General features: G+C 37.9%; 3 protein-coding genes across 3 annotated transcripts in view; 2 read left to right on the top strand and 1 right to left on the bottom strand.

Moving 5' to 3' along the window:
• The window catches only part of LOC122332182, a 31,269-nt gene extending 23,176 nt beyond the window's left edge, over nt 1–8,093 (top strand). Inside the window, exons 25-29 of the mRNA XM_043229483.1 lie at nt 39–262; nt 1,197–1,300; nt 1,409–1,693; nt 3,669–3,713; nt 4,151–8,093. Coding sequence (XP_043085418.1) covers nt 39–262; nt 1,197–1,300; nt 1,409–1,693; nt 3,669–3,713; nt 4,151–4,493 — 1,001 coding nt within the window. The 3' untranslated portion in view covers nt 4,494–8,093. The remainder of the gene's footprint in view (nt 1–38; nt 263–1,196; nt 1,301–1,408; nt 1,694–3,668; nt 3,714–4,150) is intronic.
• A 458-nt stretch (nt 8,094–8,551) lies between these two features.
• Nucleotides 8,552–12,490, bottom strand: LOC122332213 (creatine kinase M-type). The gene is made up of 8 exons (XM_043229512.1): nt 12,334–12,490; nt 10,907–11,115; nt 10,659–10,813; nt 10,302–10,434; nt 9,917–10,088; nt 9,450–9,573; nt 9,174–9,363; nt 8,552–9,068 (listed from the first exon to the last, which is right to left on the bottom strand). Exons 2-8 carry the CDS (start codon nt 11,097–11,099, stop codon nt 8,890–8,892), a joined length of 1,146 nt encoding a protein of 381 aa, XP_043085447.1. The 5' UTR covers nt 11,100–11,115; nt 12,334–12,490; the 3' UTR covers nt 8,552–8,889.
• Nucleotides 12,491–19,450: 6,960 nt separating this feature from the next.
• Nucleotides 19,451–21,897, top strand: LOC122332165 (F-box only protein 50). The gene is made up of 6 exons (XM_043229466.1): nt 19,451–19,680; nt 20,501–20,587; nt 20,795–20,891; nt 20,998–21,093; nt 21,363–21,501; nt 21,589–21,897. The coding sequence occupies exons 1-6, from the start codon at nt 19,536–19,538 to the stop codon at nt 21,736–21,738; spliced, it is 714 nt and encodes a 237-aa protein (XP_043085401.1). The 5' UTR covers nt 19,451–19,535; the 3' UTR covers nt 21,739–21,897.
• The last annotated feature ends 3,670 nt before the right edge of the window (nt 21,898–25,567 follow it).

The following is a 25,567-nucleotide window of genomic DNA, read 5'->3' on the forward strand; positions in this document are numbered from 1 at the left end:
TATATATATATATATATAATTAGTATAATAATTATTAGTTTCTTCTGCAGGTGGTCCCAGCATGCCTGTGATGCACCCTAAGCGTAGCCCGACCAGTGGCGGAGACCGTGAGCTGCGTGAGAGCCGCATGCCACCGAGGAAGGCCAGCTGTAGCGTAATGGGCAGTCGGACCCTACCACCATCTAGTCCAATGGTCAGCACCGCCAACAACCCCAATAAGGCTGAAATACCTGATCGACGCAAGGAGATGACTGCCACCACTGTGAGAAACATTTCTCTACCTATTTTTTTCATTTTCTTAGATATATATAAGACATATAAAATATATATGTTGGCTGTGATACCTGGTATTAAGCTGCAACACTGGCTACGTCACTAGTCCACAGTGTCACCATCCCACACCATTGTTTTGAATTTTTGTAATAATAAAAATCATTTAGTTTGGTTTGAGAACAGACAGTTTGAGCTGAATTAACGACACACACGCATAGACACGCTAGCTGACTGACAAGAAGTGTGAGGAGAGAAATACGATGATAGAAGAGTTTTAAAATAAAATGCAAAAGCACCTGTTAAAATATTTTGGATTTTGAAAAGCCTGTTGACTTCTGCCATCAATCTAAGTGATAATGGAAGTAAAAAAAAAACATTTCTTTCTCATTTATTTGGTTCCACTATTTTTGGCAGATTTTAGTTTTATTTAAACTGTATTTTTTATTCTTATTTAACGTCAAGGTGCATGGTGTCTGTGCCTCCTTTTTTTCTTACTCGTTTTGCTAATAAATGTTATACGTTTCATAATTAGCCTGTTTATTCCTCTGATTTTTAATCTTGTATACCTATTTAAACTTTGTGTAAGTTATTAGATGTTTTATATTCCATGCTGTACTTTTATTTGTTATGTTAATAAAAGTTCTATGTTGTATTTTGTTGTTGCTTGAATTGAATTCAAGCAATTTATGTAAAATTTCCACTAATGTAAAAGTAAAAGCAAAATGCGTGCTGTTCCATTTAAAAGTGAATGAATGCTAGAAAAGAGGGAAAAATCTAACGAACTGAAAGCTAACAACTGCTTGTTGCCGAATTGACGCAAATTTAAAAGCGAAAGTAAAACACCTGTGGCACTTACATACATTACATAATATACATTACATTTTGGGGGGGTTAATGAAATGTTGTGTCGATTTTTGTTGTAGAACAATATCCCAGGAAGTACTATGACCCGCAGAAACACGTACGTATGTACAGATCGTTCTAGCACTGACCGGCACTCGCTGCTGCAGAACGGCAAAGACAACAGGTGACAAATGCATATATTCAGAAACTCAGAAACGCTTTGTCACTGTGCTGCATGTCCCAGTGCACTGTCTGCCTCTCATTCACTGAGTCTGTTTCTGTCTCCTCTCAGTTCCCTTTCTCACCGCCTCCCTCCCACCTCTCCGTCTACTCTCAGTATTGTCGGAGCGGGAGCATCCTCCTCCTCTTCCTCAGGTGAGCGCTGTAGGCTGACACGTGGATCCACCATCCGGAGCACCTTCCATGGAGGTCAGCTCCGTGACCGTGTCCCACCCACCTATGGACCTCCGCCCACGTCGCCCACCCTCAGCCATGATGCAGGAGCCCTGCCTCCGAATGTCCGCAGCCGGGCCACTTCTAACTTGTTCAGCAAACTCACCTCCAAACTCACACGCAGGTAAGAGGAGAGACTCATCTTATAAGTAAAAACATCCTCTGATGAAAAAAAACAAAACATGTGAAGTATCAAAAATATGTCTCTGATTTTTTTCTAAAGCTCTTTTTTTTTGCAAGAAATTGTCAGGTCATTGCTCAACATCAGGCATTTGTGCTGCTGGATCCAGCAGTGTTTAGTTATCACATTATATGAACAAGATGAAGAATTCATGGAAAAAAAAACCTGTTATGCTCAATATGGCAGATTTACAGTTGAGTAGAGTTGATAGAGACATCAAAATGCTCAATTAAACAAAAGTAGGAACTGAAGCCTTTCCATAAGGTGCGGTCATATTTACAATTGTTTAATGAAGTCATATCATAACCATCTCAATGAGATATTTGACTGATGGGTGTCCGACAGCAAAATCATTTTCCTATGCAGATTTTGTATCATAAATTGTGTAAACTTTGCACTGATCAATAGTAAGCCTGTAGGATCGGTAGTAACTTTTGTGTTGGTGTATGTCTATGATTTAATAACAAAGCAAAACAGATCCACAACATTTGAGGCACTCTACTGGGTTTTGCTAACAACATTTAATTCTATAAAATGTAGAGATGTATTTGTAAATGTAGAGCTTTGCTGGTGCTCTTTCCATTTAAAATTAGAAGCATTCGTTGTATTTTAATGACAGTCCAAAAAAGATCTAAATTATTGAAATATGAAGCAAAACAGAATGGTCTGAATTACGCTTTGTGAAATAATGCTACATAAAACATATATGCAGGAAACTAAAACAGCAGAGGGGCTGAATGAAAACACAAATTCATTCTCTGACAGTGAATGAAACTTTTGGAACAGCAACTAGATAGTGTTTCCTTGACTGCTGCTGTAAACAAAGCAGCACTGCTTATGAACACTATTTTAATATGCATTATACAGAGGCAAGATGAATAGAAAATGCCATCTAAACTTTTCTATTTATATCGCAATATTCATATAGATTTATATAGAAACAGCTTTTTCTCATTGGACAAACGCACAACACTTCTGTCAGTTGAAGCTGTTATTTAAAATATATGACTGGATTACTTACCAGTTTGCTTTTAGGTGAATCATAAATGGTTAAATTTTGTAAATATGCTTTTGGCAGACACATTCTTGCAACAAATAAATGCTTAGACATGATTTATGTCACACATTACTGCGTCAAAAAATGTGATTCCTTTTTAAAAAAAGTGCGGAGTGCTGCCTGTGCAATAACACATAGGGTCCCACTGGGGAATTCTTTCAGCTTAAAAGTTAGTTTTACAATCACGCTTCACACATTCATCTTTCCTTGGCTTATTGCCTCTCTTTTTCAAGCTTTTCCAAGCATACAAATGTGTACCTTTCCTAGTCTCTCTCTCTTTGCTCTTATTTCTCTCAATTGCATTTGCTCTATCTATCACTCAATCCTTCTTTTACTTTCTGCATCTCTTCTTTCTCTTGCTCTCCTCATTGTGTCTCTCTTTCTCCTAGGGTCAATCTTGACCCCTCTAAACGCCAGGGCTCTAATAAATCAGTGTCGGGTTGTACTCTTCCACAGGGATCCAAAACAGTTAGTAAGTTCTCCTGTCTGCCTCTGTTTACCTGTCTGTTGCTGCTGCACGTCCGTCTGTCTCTGCACATGGCATGCCTGTCTGCATGCAGTCTCCTTTGCAGAACGTGTGTCTTGTAAACAGGATGTGAGGTTGAGGAAAGGCTGGATGGTGGTGCATGGAGGTTTTGTCTCTTATCGGTTTGCATGCATCCAGGAACACACCGTTTTTTATTCTATATGCACATTTTATTCTATTGCACATTGCTCAGGTCAACATCGGTCAGTCAGTTATATTGAGAGATATACAGATATGTATGTTTGCCTTTTTTTGTTGGTTATGGTGGAGTTGTGTTGCATGGAGCACACACGATTGGGGTAATGCAGACCATCTGAAAATGTGTTTCTTTGCAGGGTCACAAATGAATCTGAGGGAGTCAGCAGATCTTCGGTCACAGGGTGAGTTCGCTTAGGAAACTTTTAACATTATGGTGCTTTTAAAACTAATTTGGGCCAATCAACTAAACTAAGGGCCAAGTTAACATCTAGAGGATCATATAAAGTACATATAAAATACAGGGAAGTTCATTTTTAAAAATCTACACATTAATCAACTGTTCACAATAAGCTCTAACATGCATTCACAAATTTGATAGGATGAACTTGATCTTTTAAGGTTTTAATTAGCATAATTCTTACATTACATTTTTCCAAAAGCGTCAATACACATACAAAGTGCCTGGTTAACATAAAAAGAATAAAAATAAGTAGTAATATAATAATAGTAATAAAAAATAATACCATGATACATTTTAACAAATAAAACAGTGAAAAAACAGCAGGGTTTGCATTCAGATTTTTTGTTTGTAAATCTCACTCTTCTTTCTCTTTCCCAGTGGCCATTTATCTGGGAATCAGAAAGCGCCCGAGCCCTGGAGCGGGGGAGGGGGGTGGGATGTAAGGGGTCATCTCTCCCGTCCCCCCCGGGCCCCTGCAGAAGTGGTACTGGCCTTGCGTGAGGCGGCGAGGGGATGCGGCTGCCAGGTCCGGCACGCTGGCCCGTTTCTGCTGTGCTGCAGTCATGGGGCGGCAGGGTCAAAAGTCACTTTCCAAGCTGAGGTGTGCCAACTGAGTGTGGGTCCCGCAGAGGCAAACGGAGTACGCTACACGCGCCTGTGGGGGGCCCCCCTCGCCTTCAGGCACATCGCATCGCAGATCTCTAAAGAGGTGGAGCTCTGAGGGGACGGGGAGGAGACTTGACTCTGAGACGTCCCCCCACTATATCCGTCATTATAGCGAACTGACGTTGACCCACCCACCTATGTGTTATAGACTTAAAACAACCTCCGATCCCTCCTCCAGGCAACACTCAACACACACCGAAACTAGACACACGTACACATAAACAAACACAGTCACCTTAAAAGCACGGGACACTCAAGCCTGACAATATGGAAAGCTAAAGTACAAAAACAAGCACACCCCTTCCATGCACAGCATAAACCTGAGCGCTTCTTAACATGGATACACACACACACACACACACACACACTCTGAAAAGCCTCATTCACCGGATCTGGATTGAATCCAGTTTAGTATTTTTATTCTCATTCTAGTCATGAAATTCTTACTTAAATAATTGATGTCATTCTTTTTTTTAACCACTTTTGTATGTTTTCAACAAGTCTTGACATTTTAAACGGGTCATCATTTTTATGTTTTTGTGATTTAATGTGTCTTACATTTCTTAATACTGAGTCATTGACAATGTAGGACTGTAGCTGCCAATGAACTATATGCACAAATGTGAAGTTGGCAAACTTATCCTAACTTCATCATAGCTCACGGTGCCCAACCAAATCTACATCGCTGGCGACCGCAAATTTGATCAGGCTGCAGGCCAACCATCTACACTTTGTTTTTAAGATTGTCCAAGCAAAATTTTGTTCCCTAGAAAAAATGTTTTTCTGATGTATAGTGCCAGTTTGCTTACTTCCTACCAGTTTTAATTTAGAAGAGACATTTAATGCCAAATGACTTTCCCTGACTTTCCCGAACAGGCTCTGTGATTGATTGGTTCTAGATATTAGTCCTTTATTTCAACTCCTATTCGTTGGTCCTTGGCAAATAGAGTCTCCTCTCCATTTACCTGGTCAGAATGGAGCTGAGGTTACAACAAAGGTGATTTTACAAAGAGAGATCTAGTGTTCAGTGTTATTAAAGACACATTTCGTGCATTGTAGATATCTGGATTATTTGGAAAAAAAAGTTAAAAAGATCTGGATCATATTGGACATTGTTTAATTGTCAAACTAATAGCAATTTATGTATGTAGTGAAAAAAAAAAAGATTCTCTCTACCTCTAGTATTAAAAAGCAGAAAAGTAAAAATCAAATACAGAAATGGTGTTGCATTGCAAAGTATATATAGTCACATTCAATAGCATGTGTATGTTATTGTATGTTTACTTAAAAATCACCAGATATCTAAAATGCAGGATGTTATCATGCAGGAGTGCAGGAAGTTCAGTGCTCTTACTGCTAGAATATATTTTAGGGGCAAATGCACCAACAGGGTTTAAAAAAGATTTTTTTGTTTTTTTAAATCAGTTGTACTTGCAATCTTGTGATAAAATAGCATTATGTATGACTGTTTCCATTGCAAAGTCTTAACAATGCGATGTAACATAAATAGAGATGCAGTTTAAGATTGGACCACAGACATAGATTCATGGAAAGGCCATGTTTTTGCTGTAGCTCATGACGGTTTTCAGCCATATGTGAGTTTGTCTAACAGATGTGGAAGCATGTTATTATCGACTTAACAGGGATTTCCTATGCAGGTTTGACACCTGAATAAAAGAAATACGCTGCTTAAGATTATTTTTCATGATTAGAAATAGGTTTGTTTGGAGCTTTTCTGTCCTTTTTTTCAAACAATATTCTCGGCTTGCTTTTTGACCGAATCAGTTCTGGTCATTTGTTGTATAACAAATCCTAACTTTGCAATAGTTGTCAAATTGGCAAGCTTAAAATAAACAGCAATTCACAAGCGAGTGGATCAAAATGTAACTGTGAGTGGTGATAATTGTGCAATAGCAATAGATGTTACTGTCAGGTTTAGAAGTTGTTTCTATCTTAATGTAAAGCCATGCTTCGGCCCTGTTGGTGCTGCCAGCTTGTAGACAGTGAGATACTGAGCAGATACATGGATTTGAGTAATGAGTCTGTTTTTGTTTGTTTTTTTAACTTCCAGTCAGGAAGGTGTATAGGAAATTCTTGCTAGTTCAGTTTGAATAAACAGGTTGGTTTAATAGGATTGGTCTGTTAAGTTTTGATTGGGGAGTCATTGTGCTATCATATGTGAAATATATAGTAGATACTAAAGGATTATATTCCACTTTCTCCATGTTTGTGATGGCATCTCCCTTGGTTTTTGATCGTCTGCGGCAAGTAGGTCAGATACTTTGAGATGCTTGAAAGTTTACGTGTGATGACTGACTCCACAGGAATCACTGTGGCACGTCACCTTTGACCTTTAGCCACACGGTGAGCCCCCAGACCACAAGTCTGCCATCTCTTTATCCATCCACTTTTTTGTTGTCTCGTTTACTTTATTCTCTGCCTTTGTGCCACAAATTCGCAAAGACACCCAGTTTCTCCTCGTCCGATTGCCGAATCACTGGAAATCCTTGTGTCATTGTTCTGTCTGCTCTGTGACTGGACTCCTCTTGTGGAGACGCTTCCTGTTTCAAACCGAACAGGGTAAGGACTGGACCAGTCTGACCCGGTCTCTGCATCAGACCGGCTCTATCTGGTTTGGACTGCTGAGATCTGTATCTGTTCGATGTCCATTAAGACCTCTGTGCACTCATCTTGACTTGAATCAGCTTCATCCTATGGCTCTGTGGGTTTGTACCCATGTTTGGCCACCGGAAGGCGCCAATGTCTTAAATGTGAACACTTCAATTTGTGTATATTTGCACAGGTACTTAATTTATTTTCTAGAATAATTATCTTGGGAGAAAAAAAATAATAATAATCATGGTTTATATCAGCCAGACTCTGGCTGTATATAAAGATTATGATACTGATGATAATATTGTGAGTATAGTATATACAGTATCTTAGAACTCCAGGTTAAATCATAGCTAGAGCAGAGACCCTCTGCTAGCTCTCCAGACGTTTCTATGTGTGCTGAAGTGAAACACTAACCTGCAATCCTGCATGATTCAGAGCAAGGATGGAAAAAGATAGAAGACAAATGTGAAATTACAGGATGGGCAAAAGCAAAAGAATTTGATGGAGAGAGAGAGTGTGTATGCGTGTGCATGTATGTGTGAATGTGTGTGTCTGTGTACTGCGCTACTCTGTTGCCCTGCCTCCCTCTCTCTGCTGGTAGGAAATGTTTGTTTGTGTGAGAGGATTAGGGCAGACTTTTGCTCTGGCAGCCATACTTGACCTGGAGTGAAAGTGTGTCGGTATGAATGAGTTTTTTTAATGTCCAAGGCATTAAAAAACAGAGTATTAGGGAGAATTGTGAGTCGGGCGCGTCACATCTGAATGGTAAATCCCTCCAGTTCAGTGTTGTGCTGTCTGTGACGTAAACTGTCTGCTATGACATTGGGTTTCTCATGATGCATTTAGCTAATATGCAATATGACGAGAGAAAAGTCAGGAGGACAAACTATATATATGAGAGTAAGCGAGAGACAGGGATTCAAACCTTGATGCTGTTTGCAGAAAGTCATTTTTTCCCCAGAGGTGTTTGCACCTCTGGCCAAATATTAAAAATGGAAACAAAAGATCTTGAGAGAAATAAACTTCACTGATGTTGGCATCTTTGCTTGTGTTTGATTATTGCATCATTTTTATCTAGATGTATGAGAATTCTATCCCTCTTCTTTTTTGATGGGTACTTTATTTGATGCCTGGTTGGAAAATATGAAGAGCATTATTTATGTTTTTGGTAACACTTTATTTTACGATTACACATATTGCTTATTGGCATGCATATTACTAGAATTTTAGCTATTTATTAGTGCTAATTAAGCACATAATAATGCCTTATTCTACATGATCCTTAATTAATAAGCATCAAATTAAGAATGTATTGAGGAAAAAGTCATAGTCAATAGTTAACAAGTGTTACCTATTCTAAAGTATTACATGTTAAATAATTTATCAACTCTTTCATCATAATTTGGGTCATAAAAATAAAAATGCATAGTTTACACATATGTGCATATACATATTTAGTGTATGCAATAAATATTATTTGATAAAATAGAAGACATGTTTATGTTTTATGGGGTATTTTTATTTAAATACAACTTGATTGATTCACTTTTTACAACCAAGACTGAAATTAGGTGAAGCCTCGACGACAGGCGCTCACTCCTGCGCCGGGAATCTGATCCCAAGATGTTACCAACTGAACAGAAAAGTGGAAAAAAGTGATGGCAAAGTGACATGGAAAATAAAGAAGAAGGGAAAAAAAAGGAAATCAAGACAGATGCAAAGGCGAGACTGTCTTTTTGAGCAGCAGTTTCCTCTGCATTGATGTCAGATTGCACGATGGACTGTAAAAAAAAAAAAAGACAAGACGAGGAAAAAAAAAAGGAAGGGCTCCCGCTTTACTTCTGGGCAGGGATCATGCTGTCAATGGACTCGCCCTTCTCCAGCTTCTTCTCCATCTCAACCATCAGCTTGACGCCATCAACCACACACTGTACTTGCTCAACCTCTGAAGAGCCAATACGATCAGCGTTGGAAATGTCAAACACTCCACCGACGGAAGCGGTGTCCACACCACCTGAGAAAATAAACGACGATAAAGGTCAACAAATGGAGCAGATGTTAACTATACCACATCTTCATATGAACATTTGTACAGGGTGTTCAGGCAGGGTTTGTATACCTGTGCCGCGCTTCTGCAGGCGCAGTCTGGTCAGGATCTCCTCAAACTTGGCATGTGTGCTCAGCTTGGGCAGCTTGACGTGGACACCACCACGCAGGCCTGTGCCCAGGTTGGAGGGGCAGGTCAGGACGAAGCCAAGATGCTCGTTCCACATGTAGTCATGGTTGTGCTTCTTGAAAATATCCTCAATCTGTTGAAGAAGTACATACACATGCTCACACACTGCAGGCAACAAGAGGATTGTAAATGTGCATTATGTGTGTAGGTTTTCCATACCTTCTGAAGACCAACGCAGAAGCGTTTGAACACTTCCTTCATGTTGCCACCCTTCTGCATGGAAATGACACGCAGGTGATCCTCCTCATTCACCCAGACCAGGAAGGTCTTGTTCTCATTGTGCCTGTGTTTAAAGCATAGGTCTTACATAAACCACTACATCACAATTATTTTAATATAACGTTGATGCCACACTTGGGGAATCAGAACAACAACATTCTTACTCCTGTGGTGTCAATTAAGTGTATATCATATTTGTTATTTGGTGTATCTCACACTGTATATCACATTTGTCGGAAAAGTAAAGTTTGATAAAAGATTTCAAAAAGCTCACAACAGTTAATTTTATAATGGTTACCTTTTTTTAAATGAGACAACCTGGATGATGCATGTGACTGACAAATGTGACTTACAAAGGGTGCAGCCTTTTAAATGAGGCGGCAATCGATCATTGTGATTTGACTCACCAAATGCCTCTGGCATCGGGCCAGTCGCGGGCCATACCAGCAGCCAGCAGCAGGGGGGAGACGGGTTTGTCAAAGAGGAAGTGGTCAGCGATCAGCTGCTCCTGCTCAGCATCAGTCATGGATTTCAGGGGGTAGTATTTGCCCTTGAATTCTCCATCCAAGCTGTTCAGAGCTAAGGAAAGGAGTGCTTAAAGTTATTCTGACTCTCATTCCACTGATGGCTCAGTTATTGTAGAATTACTGTGCTATATATCCCCTTACTAATAAAATGTTTAACTTGTAAAAATGACAAAAGCACAAAAATTACTTTTAAAATTAAAACTGTATATATATAAAAAAAAAAAATTACATTGATTTGTGCACACATCTTGTAATGACAGCATACCTTCAACAGACAGCTTCTCCACAGCTCTGCGCTCTCCACGGCTGTTGTGGGGGGGCAGGGCGTATCCCCTAATGCTGCGGCCGGTACGCACACGGCTACTGAGAACATAGTTGGGGTCCAGGTCATCTCCACCCTACAAGTAGAGATTTAATTCATTTCAGAACAATATTGTTAAACAGTAGATTCCGCTGTATAAAGCATACCCAATATGGATAGATTTTCATATTTTTCATATTTATTATTCATGTAAATAAATAAATTATATCAAGGAGACATCAAGGTTTATTGTTCCACGTATTACCTATGTCTATTGATTTTCTACCATTTTATAAACTAATTTTTATTTCTGTTTTGTACCTTCAGGTTCTCGAAGTTGAGGTCGGTCTTGTGCTTGTCTGTTGCCTTGTATCCACCATGACGGTCGGAAATGACAGGGTCAAAGAGATCCTTAAACACTTCATAGGACTCCTCATCACCAGCAACACAGCCGACAGTCATGATGAAGGGGTGACCTGGAGAAATATATGTGCATATGTTGTGCTCTCTAAATGTGATCCAAGGTTTGAAATATGTGGTAAGGATGTGACACTGATGTCTTTACTCACCTGGGTTGTCAACACCAGTCTGGATGGCATCATCCAGGGTGAATCCAGTGGGGGTCTGCTTGTCCCTAAGCTTGGCATACATTTCCTTAGTCAGCACCTTGGCCATGTGGTTGTTGTGCTTGGTAAGGTCTGGATACTCATCTTCAACTTTGAAGTTCAGCTTGAAGTTGTTGTGGGTGTTTCCGAAAGGCATGGTTGCGTTTCTAACACTAAAGATTGGACAAGTGGAAAAGAATATTTGGATTTTATTGTTTGAATAATCATACATTAATTCTAAATTTACACCTGTCTAGCTACTGGAATGCAAGTTCTAAGTCAGTTTAAAAAGTTTTGTAAAAGCTAGCAGCATGATTGTTTATATTAAAAACTTGCGATAAGAAATGACCGTTTTGGTATATCTAGGTGGTTTACAAATGTTTTACAGCATGCTGGCTGAAATCAATATAACTGTATTCAGTGCAGAAACATAACTGCTTAAACATCAGCTTCCACTGGATTGTGATAAATGATAACCTGTGAAACACAGCTACACACATTAAAACAGTCTGTCTGGTATCCTAGCAACCTCCACTGGAGGTCCTCACTTGTTATATGATATGTCTGATTGGTCCAGGAATGGGAGAGATGCTCTCAGGTCTAAATGTAGACTGATCTATTTTTACCAAGGTCTCCACTCCCTCCCATTTACTTTCAAATAATATCAAACAAAAAACAAAAAAAAAGTGTTCTGCCTATATGATCACTTAACATTTTATATGTGTTCCTACACATATAAGTTTCCTTAGAATCACATGTTATTCACATCTTGGTTGCGTTATTTTATAATTTACCACAAACGCATCCTAACAGTGGAATTAACTTCTGGTGGTCTGAACCAAGTCGTCTGAATTAATTTTTGTGAAATACAGTTAGTTATCAGAAGTTTCTTCCCTGCTTACCACAGGATCTTATTTTAAAAATAGCCAGCAGAGGGAATCTGTCCCATATGTGTCAATAGGAAAAACAGAAGCATGGTTTTTATAGCTGTATCCGATTATGCTCTCAGAGCAGCTGCATATCACACATTTGACATCTGCTCCCACATTTCATAGCACAGGTCAACCTAAATAGTTCCTAAATATTTGAACATGCACAAAGTTTAAAATATTTCAACAGATGCCTTATAAAACCACTCCAGTACTTCTGTAATGAAAAAGAACATCTGCATATGAAACATCATACATATGAAAATTATGCAGCTCTTCAAATCACTTCCATTTTACTTTAGATGTTTTTAGGGGGTATTACACTAGAACAGAGCTTGCATTATTTCTAAATTATTATATCTTATTTAATGTATTTGAATGATTTTTAAGATCATTTTTCCTAACATTTTCTATTTTCTCTCCTCTCAGTGAATAATGGTTATTCAAGAATGTTGTCTTTACCTGCACACAAGACAATAAAAGTGGTAACAGTCCTTGGGATCAGATCCTGTTCACCAAAGCCGAAATAGGGGTCACCCAAGCAAGAAGAGTCTGATTTGGGTTTATATACCTCCAACCCCTGCAGCCATTGGCTAGCCCATTTTAGAGCTCACTGAATTCTGATTGGCTGGCCCCGGTATCTTATGCCCTGTTTAGTGTAAGAAAGGCTTCAATTTAGAGCCCAGGCATCTTAGATGAGGTGGCAGCTGTGGGTCATGCCCCCCTCCCCTCCCATATCCCTTTACACTTCCCGCCCCATACATAGCTTTCAAGTAGGGTATGGGTTGGAGGAGGGGTGATGGGGCATGGAGGGTCTACCATGCTAAAAAGGCTGAGCAGCACTTTTGCCAAACATACCACGGATATTAGAAGTGCTCACGTCAGGCCAATGGCTTTGGAAAAAATCAGCTGGTAGACTCTGTCCATCACATGATTCTTATTGCAAATTCACTTAGCGGTTTTGCAGGTGAAGTCTGCTGCAGTGTCATATTTAATTCTTTTACTTTATTCATGTTGGATGGCATATTTGTGTAAGAATGGAACTGAATATGNCACGTCAGGCCAATGGCTTTGGAAAAAATCAGCTGGTAGACTCTGTCCATCACATGATTCTTAGTGCAAATTCACTTAGCGGTTTTGCAGGTGAAGTCTGCTGCAGTGTCATATTTAATTCTTTTACTTTATTCATGTTGGATGGCATATTTGTGTAACGGGGTAAAAGGTCAAGAATGGAACTGAATATCAATTAAAGAAGGCAGCTGATGTTAAAGTCAATTTGATAGGTCTTAAGTTGTGCAACAACAGTTCCATCTCATGAAAAGTCGTAAATAATAATTGGAAAAACATACTCAGACCTAAACATAACCATAAAGCCCAACCCCCAACCCTTACCATGACTGCATTGGGTAAAAAAAAAACTTCAGTATGATCCAAGTCAGATGATAACATGAATTTGCCAAAATTATAACATTACATTGCGATGAGTGTATGTTAATGTGGTATCTTCTTTTTTGTATTTATGCAAAAATTAGGTATTTCCATCTCCAGTTTTGTCACACTCATACATGTTCTCACTCAGGGAGGCCCCATGAGCGTCCCCAGTACTAGAGTCTCTGGATATTATGGGTAACCCCTTCCCCCAATGTGTCTGTCTAGCAATTCATGCAGCTGCAGCTTGTATAACACATTGGCACATTTTGTTAAGTAATGTATTGTTAAGAATTGAACCATATTGGCTTATTTTATCATTGTGCCTCGATGCTTTAGGTTACACGGGACTCTAATGCTAGTCCAGCTGTCTCCAACATGGCACCAAGTGTAAATAACAGGCCTGCCATGTCTCACATGCTTACCAGCAGCTGCCATGCATGCACACACATATCAGCTTATTGTAAAGAGATAAATGCTTGATTATGCTCATTTGTTTCTCTGACTTAAAGATTTAGTGTGGCTCCAGGTTTCAAACACAGATTCAAGAGATATTTGAGGACTGGTTGGTTGGGGGTGAGGGTGTAGTATCCATGGCCAGTACTGGATATATAAGGGGGAGGGGTTGTTCACTGGCGTTGCCCTGTGGTGTCACCCCATGTCCCCTTACTCACACAGCTGTCTTCTTTTTGTCCCTGTACAAACAGTATGCTTGCCACAAAATTCATCTATCTAGAAGCAGGTTGGTAGAAATGCTAAGAATAGTATTTCTAAAAATAGCAGTATTTTTAAAAGTAGACTACTATTCAAATGCTTGAGCTGTCATTATTTAATTTGAAAGTAGTATTTTATGCATTTATTTGATCAAAAATAGTAAAACAAGGTTTGAAACATTATTCCAATTGAAAATATCTTCTTTCTTTATATATTTTTTAACAGTATAATGTATTTCTGCAAGAGCAATGCTAAATTTTTAGCAGCCAGTCTTCAGTCTAACACGATCCTTCAGAAATCATGCTAATATGCTGATTTGGTGTCCTTTCTTGTTATTATTATCAATGTTGAAACGGTTGTGCTGCTTCATATTGTTGAGCAAACAATGACAAATTGCATTGCAGCATTTATTTTAAAATAGAACAGTAGTGAATGTGTTAAATGCCTTCCAATCATTGAACATTTTTCTATTCAGTTGGGTGTGTATAGTCATGTCTTATCTTTCTAGGTCTGTGAGTGCTGCCAGAATTGCATGCATGTGGAAGAGGAGGAAGGTTGCATAACATTAGTGTGTTTGCGTATACAGTGAAACAAAAGACACTCAACTCTGCTACAGGACAGTTACACAACATGAAGTCAAGACAGTTTTAAAGTCTTCTTTTTAATTTACATTTCTTGCATACTAGATATTGCTGTTTAACATATACAATACATCCATTTGTCATTTTTAAGTAAACAGAGCCATACTGAATCATCAAATTATCTGTCAAACAATGTCCTGTTGAGAAATACAGCCAGGGAGTGGTGTAAGATGCACGGTTAGTTAACTACTAACGAACTAGAATGAAAACTACCAAGTAGAACACATTTAAAACACATACATATTACACAAACGGAATGTGGAAGTGGAAGTGAGACATGGAATTTGAAATGACTTTCACAGAATCTCCATGGAGAATTATATGTTATGTGTATGACTCTGTGGGTCTGGGGAGGCCATGTCATCATCATGTTCAGTAAGCATAGAAAGTTAACAAGCAGAAATGGCTAATAATATACTTGGCCTTTGGCAGGGTAGCAGGTAACATGAGTCTAAACACTTCATGTGACCTTCAGCCAAAGCTGGTTTTTAAGGTACAGTGTGTGCATGTCTGTTATAGCTCGTACTTTTCGGCACAATTTTGTTTTATCACCTAGAATATTTTATTTCACTTATGAATACATGTGAATATGCCTCTGTGCTTGCATGCTTGTAAGAAGTGTTAGGTAGTGGGAAAGCCTTGAGTTCTCATTTGAAGTGGTGTGGAATTTCATTTTCAATTCGTTAAAATAGTCTTGACACTTGCTATATTTGGTATTTCTGAATGATGCACAACACTATGCACTAATAGTGTCTAATTACATGAACTAATTGAATTTACTGCAATGTAATTGATGCCTAAATGCAAGGAAAATGCAACTCTGCATGTCTGTAATTTGTCAGGATAGAATGCGTCCATAAAATTATGTTACAGTTCGTCCAGTTAAGTCTAAGATTGGAGAGAACACATGAAATATTAGCTAATCAACCAATACTAACTTGTTAAGGTATCCTAAAAAACTGCTGCAGTGTCTATGAAATACACGTTCAAGTTTATTTTGTTACTGTATCAAGTATGTGATGATGTCAGAAAGAAAGATCTGTATTGATGAGTTTATGTGTGTTTCTAATAAGTCTCATAACGCTCATCTCTCTCTCTTTTCAAGACTCCTACATCCCATCTTCAGTCTCTCCCTCTGTCTCTCTGGGTTGTATTGCATTGACTCAGCAAAGAACTTGATCAGTGAAGTTATAAATCAGAATTTGATGTTAATGATTAATGGCAGAACTTAGCATGATGCATATGGGTACAGATTAATTAAACAAGTAGTTTACAAAAGTAAATTGATTGTTAAATATGAAACTACGGTTTTCAGTAAATATTGTGCATTATATTTCAATTGATTTTAATGAGAATGTCGCATGAGCTTGAGGACCACATAATCCAACTCAACTCAGTATGTTTCATATCTTATACATGACAAAGATATACTTTGAACTTCCCCTTTCATATCCACAGTAGTGTGAACCTGCTAAAGGAACCACAGATAATTATTCTGACACCTTTATTCATACTGTTTCACTCTCTAAGTGTGTGACTGCAGTCTAGCCACTTACATAAGTACATAAGGAGTGTATCATGTGTATATTTGGCATGTGTTGCATGAAATGCGATATGACCGAGTGTATTAATGTGCGGCTCAGTGAGTCCACCAGAACACAGTGTGCCTAGCCAACTTAACATATTTATATAATTATGGAAGATTCCTCTCTAAATAATTATACAGCGCATATGAAATCATTTTGTTGGACTGTCTTTAGCTTTGATCACGGCATGCATTCGCTGTGGCATCATTTAATTTCTGTCCAGAGTTGCATACATTTTTCGTCAAGATCCTGTATTGTCTTGTATAAGTCTTCTTCAGCACATCCCAAAGATTCTCAGTGGGTTTAAGGTCTGGACTCTGATGAATAACCCATGTGTGAAAATTATGTCTAATGCTCCCTGAACCACTCTTTCACAATTTGAGCCTGATGAATCCTGGCATTGCCATCTGGCAATATGCCCATGCCATCAGGGAAGAAAAAAATCCATTGATAAAATAACCAGGTCATTCAGTATATTCAGGTAGATGAGCCAACCTCATTTTTGGCACATAATGCTGTTGAACCTAAACCTGATTTACTGCAGCAACCCCAGATCATAGCATCTATTGGTTAGTTAAATCCAGGTGTGACTTCATTTTGAAAAGGCAGTGTATTTTGTGCTTTATTGATGTGCATTTATGAAGCGCAGCAAGAAATACTAGATAGATTTCAGACAGAAGATTGTATTGTTGTGTGTTGTGGATGAAAACACTGACAGCATAATTGAAAATTCTGTTTAGTAGAAAATGCAGCTACTGTAGCCTGATGAAATGAGTATCTGAAAGAATTGTAATTGCTGGTTTGCCACATTTATGTGCATTGGCTGATGTTTGAGTGATGTTCTGTAAACAGGAAGTAAATGTACACCATATAAAGTGATGCATTGTTGTTGTTTGTGTTTCAGATCCTGTAGATACAGAACTGTATAACTGCCCATCAGTAGAGACGGAACAACCAACAACTCTCCCTAATGGCCACCTGCTGCTACTGCAACCTAAAAACAAGAAAGAAGAGTGATGTGAGGATTATGAGAATGTGATAAAACAAGAATGTGTTTATGTATTTTTTTTTAGGTATTAATGTTTAGGTATTTTTCCCATTTTTCTTTACAAGCATTTTCTTAACTTTAGAAAATGTGCCAGCTCAGTTCATAAAATAAAGCTTGCAAAACCTAACTTGACTGAGTATTATTGATAAAGTATGCAACACAGGAAACTGACAAAGACTGTTTGTTACAGTGTGTGAGACTGTTCTATTCTCTGGAATGCTTGTTTTAATATATGATTAATATGAGATACTGGGTGGAAGCTTGTGGGAGCAGTTGGTTTAGTGTTTGTCTGCAGATTATTAAAAAAATCCCAAGCCTTTGTTTATTTGGCAAGGATTTCAGAAAGGGCGTTAGATCTTAAAAAGTCAGTAGTTATGCAAACCACAGAAACTGTGAGGGATGTGGTTGAGAGGTTTATCCAGATGCAATTGTTGAGACTTTGGTTTAGGTGGACTTCTGCTCTTTTTCTAATCTGTTTACAATATCTCAGGTCCTGACTGAGGATAAGGAAGAAAATAAGTAATATTTTTGTACATTCATTGGGCTTCATTCATGCAACACAAGCAGAAGAAATTACTGTGTAAATAGTTAATAAAAATTTTTGTATGTACTTTGTAGCATCAAACTAAATGTTTGGGGTTTTTTTTAGCAGAAATTAATTGCACACATTTCATTAAAGGAACATGCAACTTTTTTGGAAATAGGCTCATTTTGGAAATAGTAATAAGTCGAGTTTTACTGTTTTTGAATCGTATATATTTGATATATTTCCTATTTAAAACTTGACACTTCTATAGTTATATCGCATAGTAAGACCAATGGGAAAAGAAAAGTTTTGATTTTCTAGGCAGATATGACTAGAAACTATACTCTCATTCCAGTGTAATAATCAAGGAAGTTTGCTGCAGCTTGCGCAGTGACACTGAAACTAAAGCGGGATGGGAAACCCAGAAACTAAATGGGATGCTACTGGTCTAATTGGATTCAAAGACCTATGCTAAGCTAGCTAAAAGAAGCTTCCAAAAAACACAAAGAGTTCATTTAAAGCTGCAGTTCGTAACTCTTTTTGGTTAAACAATATTCAAAATCAATATATGAGCAAGTACAAAAAAAGCCAGTGTTCAAAACTATTGCCCTACATTAGCCTGATTCACAACGCTTAGCATGTAATAACGTTTTATAATTTGATTTGGTAGTTTTTTGCGGGAAATTCGAGCGTGGCATTGCGTCATTACGTCACGTCTGTAAACATAAAGAAGCTGTCCTGGCAAGTAAAGGCTATAGCCTCATCCGGCCGAGGATACTGCAGGAAGCGCATCATTTAATTACAGCCTACTCTCACAGCAGTCATTTTGATAGCAGATTGTAATAATAAAAATTATATGAAACTCATGTGAATAAAAATAAATTATATTCCATTTATATTTGTATTTTTTTTTTTTAAGTTTGGCATAAATCCGCAAGGAACTGCAATACCACGTTTTCAAGCATGGATGGCGACAAAAAGGCAATACTTACGGAGTGCAGCTTCAATAAGGCCAATTATATTTTAGTCTGGATGGGGTTGTTGAGCAGAAACACCGAAATGCACTAATTTATAATATATATATTAAATGAATATAGTTGGCTATGGATATTAACACAATATTAACATTAAATATTAATTTAATAAAATTTTGTACTTACATTTATTTGTTGATTAAAATATAATTATTTACTGAACTTATCCTGAATTTTTTTCGTATGCATTTTAAAGATATTAAGTTACACTTATTTGAAAGACTTACTGATGAGTTTAGACATGCACCCTAACTGTTCAGTCATCTTTGGAGTGAACTTTAAATCTTTGCTGACATTGTAAATCCGTAATGTTGTCTTTATGGGTGCGGTAGGCTATATGTAAGTTGTGGCTGCTTATAAATTATGCTTCATTTCGCCTCAACCTGTTCACTAACTACTGTGATAAAAATGAAGTGTTTGAAAAGCTCTGAACTCATTGGCTTCTATTCCGATGTCTGCTCGCGGCGGGACATCTGTCCCCGTGTATGTATTGGTCAAAACTGTCAAATATCGTGTCGGATTCGGGTGGTCTGTCATTCACGTCTGTAGTGACTCACTTCTGAGTAAAGTGCAGTTAAGTATCTTGCGTAAATGCAGAAGGCTCTTCCGAACCGGTTTTCTGGGTGGGGCAGACCGTAATAAAAACACGTGTCTGCTGTGTGTGGACTGCGAAGAAAACAGTCTGAAATGGCGGCTGACTGGAAACAGAAGTGTGCCTCGCAGTGGCAGCTGGGGGCTCTCGGTGTCCCTACGCCCGACGGCGTGGACTGGAAATCGGTGTTTGAGAAGAAGCCGTTTGAACGCAACCTACTGAAGAACCCCTCGCCTTACGGTAATGACGTCACATTGTTATGGCCGCGCTACTTCGCAGCGACTCGTTTAAACAAATCCCTGCCTGAACTTTGTTGTAACTGCATAAAGCAACGTTTTTATGTTTTGCTAGAGTAGAGGAGATCGAGGATGTGGTTTTAACACCGGTTAGTTGTTACACCGTTAGTTTAGGTATTGAGAAATTTGGTGACTCATCCATGAACTGGAGTTGCATGTATAGAGTTATTTCCTTGTTAAAGTATTAATTTTATGTACCACCAACTTGAAATGAAATGTATCTATAGGCTACTTGGGCTATCAAACAGCTAGTGGGTAGTGGCATTATCTTCTTATTTAAAAATCCTGTCGTTTGTCTGTAAAAATTAGTAATATTGTTCGTGTAAGATGTTACAAAAGGTAATTTAATGCATTTGTTGTACTTTTGGTGAATTGTTTTAATTTTGTGGATGTAGAGAGGGGGAAAAAACAGTTGTTTAGTTATTTTATAGTGAACTTAAGAAATTAATTTGTGCAGTTCTGAAATAATGCCAAAACTAATTGTTGTATGCCAGTGGTTTCTGAATTTTCTGTTTAAGCAAAATGTGCACATGTTGGAACTTTTAGACCGCTTATTAAAATACTACAGCATACGTTATCTTTACTACTGTAAAAAGTTATCTTTAAATTACATGGATGTTTATATTTTTTTGCTAAATGGATATTCTACATTTAAAAAACAAACAAACAAAAAAAATGTTAACCTATTTAGAATTAAATTTTACTGCAATAGAAACTAAACCTTTTCATTTAGCTCAAACTTTTTTTACTTCTTCAAAAACCAGGTGTAAGCCACAGCATCCCACCCCCCGAAACCCCTCGATCGGGAATGCCTCCTCCTTCAAGCCAGCCCCCTCAGTTTGAGCCCAACGGTGAGTCAACAACCGAAAGAGTTTGTTTGTTTGCAAGCTAAAAATCTCATCGTAAGCTCACTTCTGCCGAATTGCAGTGGAAATGTGTTCTATTATCTCTTTGAATAAAACAACATGAATTGTTGATAAATTGAACTTTAAACCTAAAAACTATGCTTTTCCTATTAATAATAAAACTAATAAAGTACAATTGATTGAATCTTGTAGGTAATTTCACTGGCTGGAAAACTAGTACAGAAGTTTTACCATATGATACTAGTGGAATTCCCCCAGGGGCTGTGGTCTGCTATCTGCCTCAGTTCAGGTAAGTCTCATTACTGTGAGAAAAATGAGCTTTTCAGCTTGTCAGTTATTCAGGGTGATAACAGGTGTGTATATAATCTCCCTGACTTTGTGTTTCTTATTCTCAGGTGGTTCTCCTTGGAGCAGTGTGTGGACCTGAAGGCTGAGGGTCTATGGGACCAACTGCTGGATGACTTTCAGCCTGAGATCGTCATTGAGGACTGGTGAATTCTACAATCTTCTAACAGTAATCGCAAACTGAGTTGCATAGAAGAGTTAGAAATTAAATAGGTGTCAGTTAAAAGGAAGTTTGCTTTAANCACCAAGAAAATCTGAATTAATTTCTGACATAGCCGGACAATTTAATTTGTGATGCATTACTATGTTTTCTATTTTCAAAAAATGAGTTTGTACTGATGCAGTTATTGGTTGAATATTAAATCACAGGTGTAATATTCACTTAAAATGTCTGGTTGTTTCTCTTCATGTTTAGGTATGAGGAAAGTCAGCTTCATAAATCTATCTATCAGCTTGATGTGAAGCTCTTGGGTGCTGATGGTAAGACCGTTATCAAGCAGCACACATATAACCCTGAAGAGAACCTGGAGGTCTACTCGCACACCTGGAAGAAGGTAGTACACGCGTGCATGCACATCTCTATGGATGTGTTTATATTTTTATATTTGTTTGCCCACATGACATGTGTTTAATGTGTGTAGGTCTCGCATGTATTCTCCAAGTATGGGTCAGGAGTGCGGTACATTCACTTCCTCCACAAACTGAAGAACCAGTTCATGGTTGAATTCTTTAATACCAAAGTCACAGACAGCTCGATTATTATCAAGACCAGCAAAGCCAGTGTAAAATAATCACAGTCAAAAAAAAAAAACTGGTAGGAGTTGATACACACTGTAGAGTTTGTATTTTGAATAAAGCAATTGTCTTGTCTGCAAGGTTTTTATAAATTAACTGCACTTTCATAACATGTATCTAGCAAGTTAATACTGTAATAAAACATTCCTCATTCATTTTGTGTAAGTTTTTGTATTATTCACGATAGCACAGTTGTCATTATGTTTTACAAATTAAGGCCAACAGATGGCGATATAGCTCACTGNTTTTTTTTAAATGCAATAGTTGCTAAAGTTATTTTACAACTATAAAATAGTAACGAATTTGGAATTATAAATCAGAAATAGTTGCCATTTTGTGTTATTTGATGACAGTGGTAGTTTTATTTTTGTATTTTCGCATGAAGCAATTAGGCTATTGTAAGAAAAATGTGATCCCATTAAAGTATCTCTGTGTTTAAAATAGTTTAATTATTATTGTTTTAGTTAATAATTCGTTAGTGTAGTTGTAAAGGTGATTGTACCTTCCAGTATTTATGGAGTGTGTTGAGGTATTTTGAGGGTGACCAGCTTTGACGCACCAATCAGAGCGTCGCGTTGAGCTGCTGCGCAGTCTGTCGCGTGCTGTGAGCGCGGAGGATGCGCGCTCGTTTGAGATGCTCGCATAGTTCAGGACGGAAACAGATACACCACGAAAACTAATGGCTCGTCTCTCTTGAGCACTGGAGCAACATCCTCTACTACCTCACGGCCATGTCTGTCCATTCTGAGCTCTGCCGTACAGGTAAGTTCTGTTGAATAAAATAGATAAAGACTTTTAGTGGGTGTTTATAGTGCTGTATAGCATGCACTTTGAATTGCCGCTATATCCGTCAGAACCGAATGACAGCACCTGTTTGTGTATGTTATCATAAATCAAAGAATGAAATGAACTCGTATGCTTAAATGTTTAACTGTGTTTGTACCGTTACCTCACAGAGTCGCACCTGTTCCCGGTCACATGTGCAGTTCAGTCTGTGGCTGCTTTACACAAGTTATTAATGAGCCGCTCAACCTTAGGTCTGTTAGGTTTCTTTTGTATTATTTAGGAGCAGATGAAAGCTGAAAACGAGAGTCATTTNAAAAAAAAAAAGGTGAGAAACCCGTGTTTTTAGCATTTATATGATCCTGCGGTTAAAGTGTTATGCTTGTAACCAAGAGGTCACGAGTTCGAGTCTCATGCACTGCATGCAGGAGCTGTAGATGGATGGGAGTGTTTTGAACATCCCCTTCAAACCCAGATACCTCCATTCAGCTCTGACAGTCACTGCTTGTCTTTTAATTTATTATAAAATCAAAGATGGAGTCATAGATCAAATTATTTTTTCACTACCCCATGTGGATTCTCTATGTCATGCAATGTGATATAACAATGTTAATAATGGGAGAAAATATACTAAAATGTAAACTCTGAAAATCTGTACTTTAACCGATCTGACTCTTAACATTTTTTTTTTTTGCCGTAAGCTAATGTATTCAACTTGATTCAGTCAAATTTATAGGCTATTGTTTTGACTGTGAATCAGATGAAGCACATTATTAGCTTGCGTCTTTAGAGAATTAAAATATGTCATGGCACACACATATTTTTACTAGGCACATTTACAGCACAACATCGTCAATACTTTTGAATATGTACATTTTTTAGTATTACATTTTCTGCTGTATCATCCACTGAAATTACACGTCATGTCTTTTCGGCTAGTATCAATAGATCATCCGATAAAGTGACCAGTTAAAATTTTCTGCAGCAGAGTAATACTTAAAGTCTTAGATTACATGAAAGTCACGATTGTCTGGTGGAAGTCTGTGTGCGGTCAAAGTGGAACTGATTAAACGGTAACCCGTCTAGCTCAGGAAAGGTGTTGTCTTTCGAAATGGAAAAAAGAAACAGAATATTTAGTTACAATCCTTAGTGCGGTCAGTGAGTAACGTGGGTAAACATGAAGGGAGATTGCACATACGATTGTGTCGTGGTGAGGATGACGATGGTGGTGAGAATGATGAAGGCTGAGCAGTGGTGTTTCTGTGCTGAAGACTCTCTTTCAGAGAAAAGTGCGTGTAAATGAATGCGGTTTCACGTGACAGAAAAACCATGCAGGAGAAAGTAACTCATTTATCCTTTCACCTACTCCAGTTACTTATCCTCCAGTTGCAGAATTTACATTCCCAGCTGAGTGTTCTGTTTTTCATTCTCTTGCTGTGTTTCTCAAAAATGCTCTAGAGCAATCAAATGGAAATGCAAGCACAACAGACACTATCCAGTAGCAGCATCTCCCACATGGGCGCATGTACACACACACACACACACACACACAGGTTAGTGGTTAACCTCCCTGGGATGGAGGGGCACCTCTAAATGGTAAAGTATCCGTGAAGTTCTGTAAGAGACAGAAAGACGAGACTCTGCATGAGTTCTGTATGGCAGACCATCTTTACATTAGAACACTGAGATGGACCATAAACATGCTGAGTCAAAGATGAGCATGCTCTCGCATTCAAAGGCAGCACATCTGTTTTCAAGGCTGTTAATAATAAGAAATGTTTTTGCAGCAGAGCAGTATATTAGAACGATTTTTAAAGTCTGGAATCGTGGCTGCTGAAAATTCTACTGTCACCACAGGCAGAAATAAAATGTTCAAATATAGTGAAATAGAAAACATTCATTTCAAATAATAAATACAAAAACATGTTTTTACAGTATTTTTTTTATAATTGAAATATAGGTAGATGTGGTGTGAGTTGTAAACAATTGTAAACAATATTTGTTTATAAATACTTTATTTTAAACCAATGCATTTGAGCAAACAGGCTTTCATAAAACTTAAATGAATACAGTGATTAATTTTAAACTTTAATAAATGTTAAGAACAGAAAAGTAAAACACAAATCTTAAATTCCTCCTTTTTATGACATGGTTTTCTATCTTCTAGTAGATAGTTGTATGAGTTTCATCTAATGCTTGGTTTGAATTTTGCTTCAGTTTCATTTTCACTCACTTTCTTTTCTTTTTTTTTTCTTTTAATGAAAACTGATGTGCTTTGGTGCAAAATATTGTATGTAATTAAATACATTTGAACAAAGTGTCGCTGCATATGTTTTGCTACCTCCATGCACTTGTGCTTTCACAAAGCTAATTTAGTCCATTCTCTCTGTCCCCCTTTCTCACTCACTTGCACTCACGCTCCTTATTTCTCAGTGCTCAGGCTGGTAAACGGGATGTGGTTTGTTAAGTAGCCCTGAGCATGCAGCCAGACAGGTGTTTTTTTCTGCTCTTTGGACAGGTAATGCAGTGTTTGCATTGCCTGCAGAATGTGATACTCTTGTGAGGTAAGAGTGAAACAGAGCTCTGTAGAGTTCATTTGCACTGGAGGAAATATGGACAGAAGGGTTGAGATAGATGCTGTGTTTAAATGAGAGGGCATCGGTGGTGGTTCTGCACACATGATACACCCAAATAGCTAATAAATATGTATGAAAACTGTGTTCTGTGATGGAATGTGTGCACTGTGATTCACCATGCTTGTTTTTGTAGAACTGTGCATGTGTGTCTGTGCATGTAATTAATGCTATAGTATTTACTATAGAATTATGCTTCTTCTGTATATGTGATTGTCAGGAGTTTTGTTATTATTAAATCTATATTAAATTAAAATTCTATTTGCAGTCTGTTTGAACAGTACATTTTTCCTATTTTAAGACATAGAACTTTATTCAGTGCTAACTTAAATGTATGGAGATTTAAGATTTAACTGGAGGAAATATCCTTTCCCACCACATATGAATTACCCATTATAATTATAAAAAA

Source organism: Puntigrus tetrazona, unplaced genomic scaffold (genome assembly GCF_018831695.1).
Source record: "Puntigrus tetrazona isolate hp1 unplaced genomic scaffold, ASM1883169v1 S000000006, whole genome shotgun sequence".
Classification (NCBI taxonomy): domain Eukaryota; kingdom Metazoa; phylum Chordata; class Actinopteri; order Cypriniformes; family Cyprinidae; genus Puntigrus; species Puntigrus tetrazona.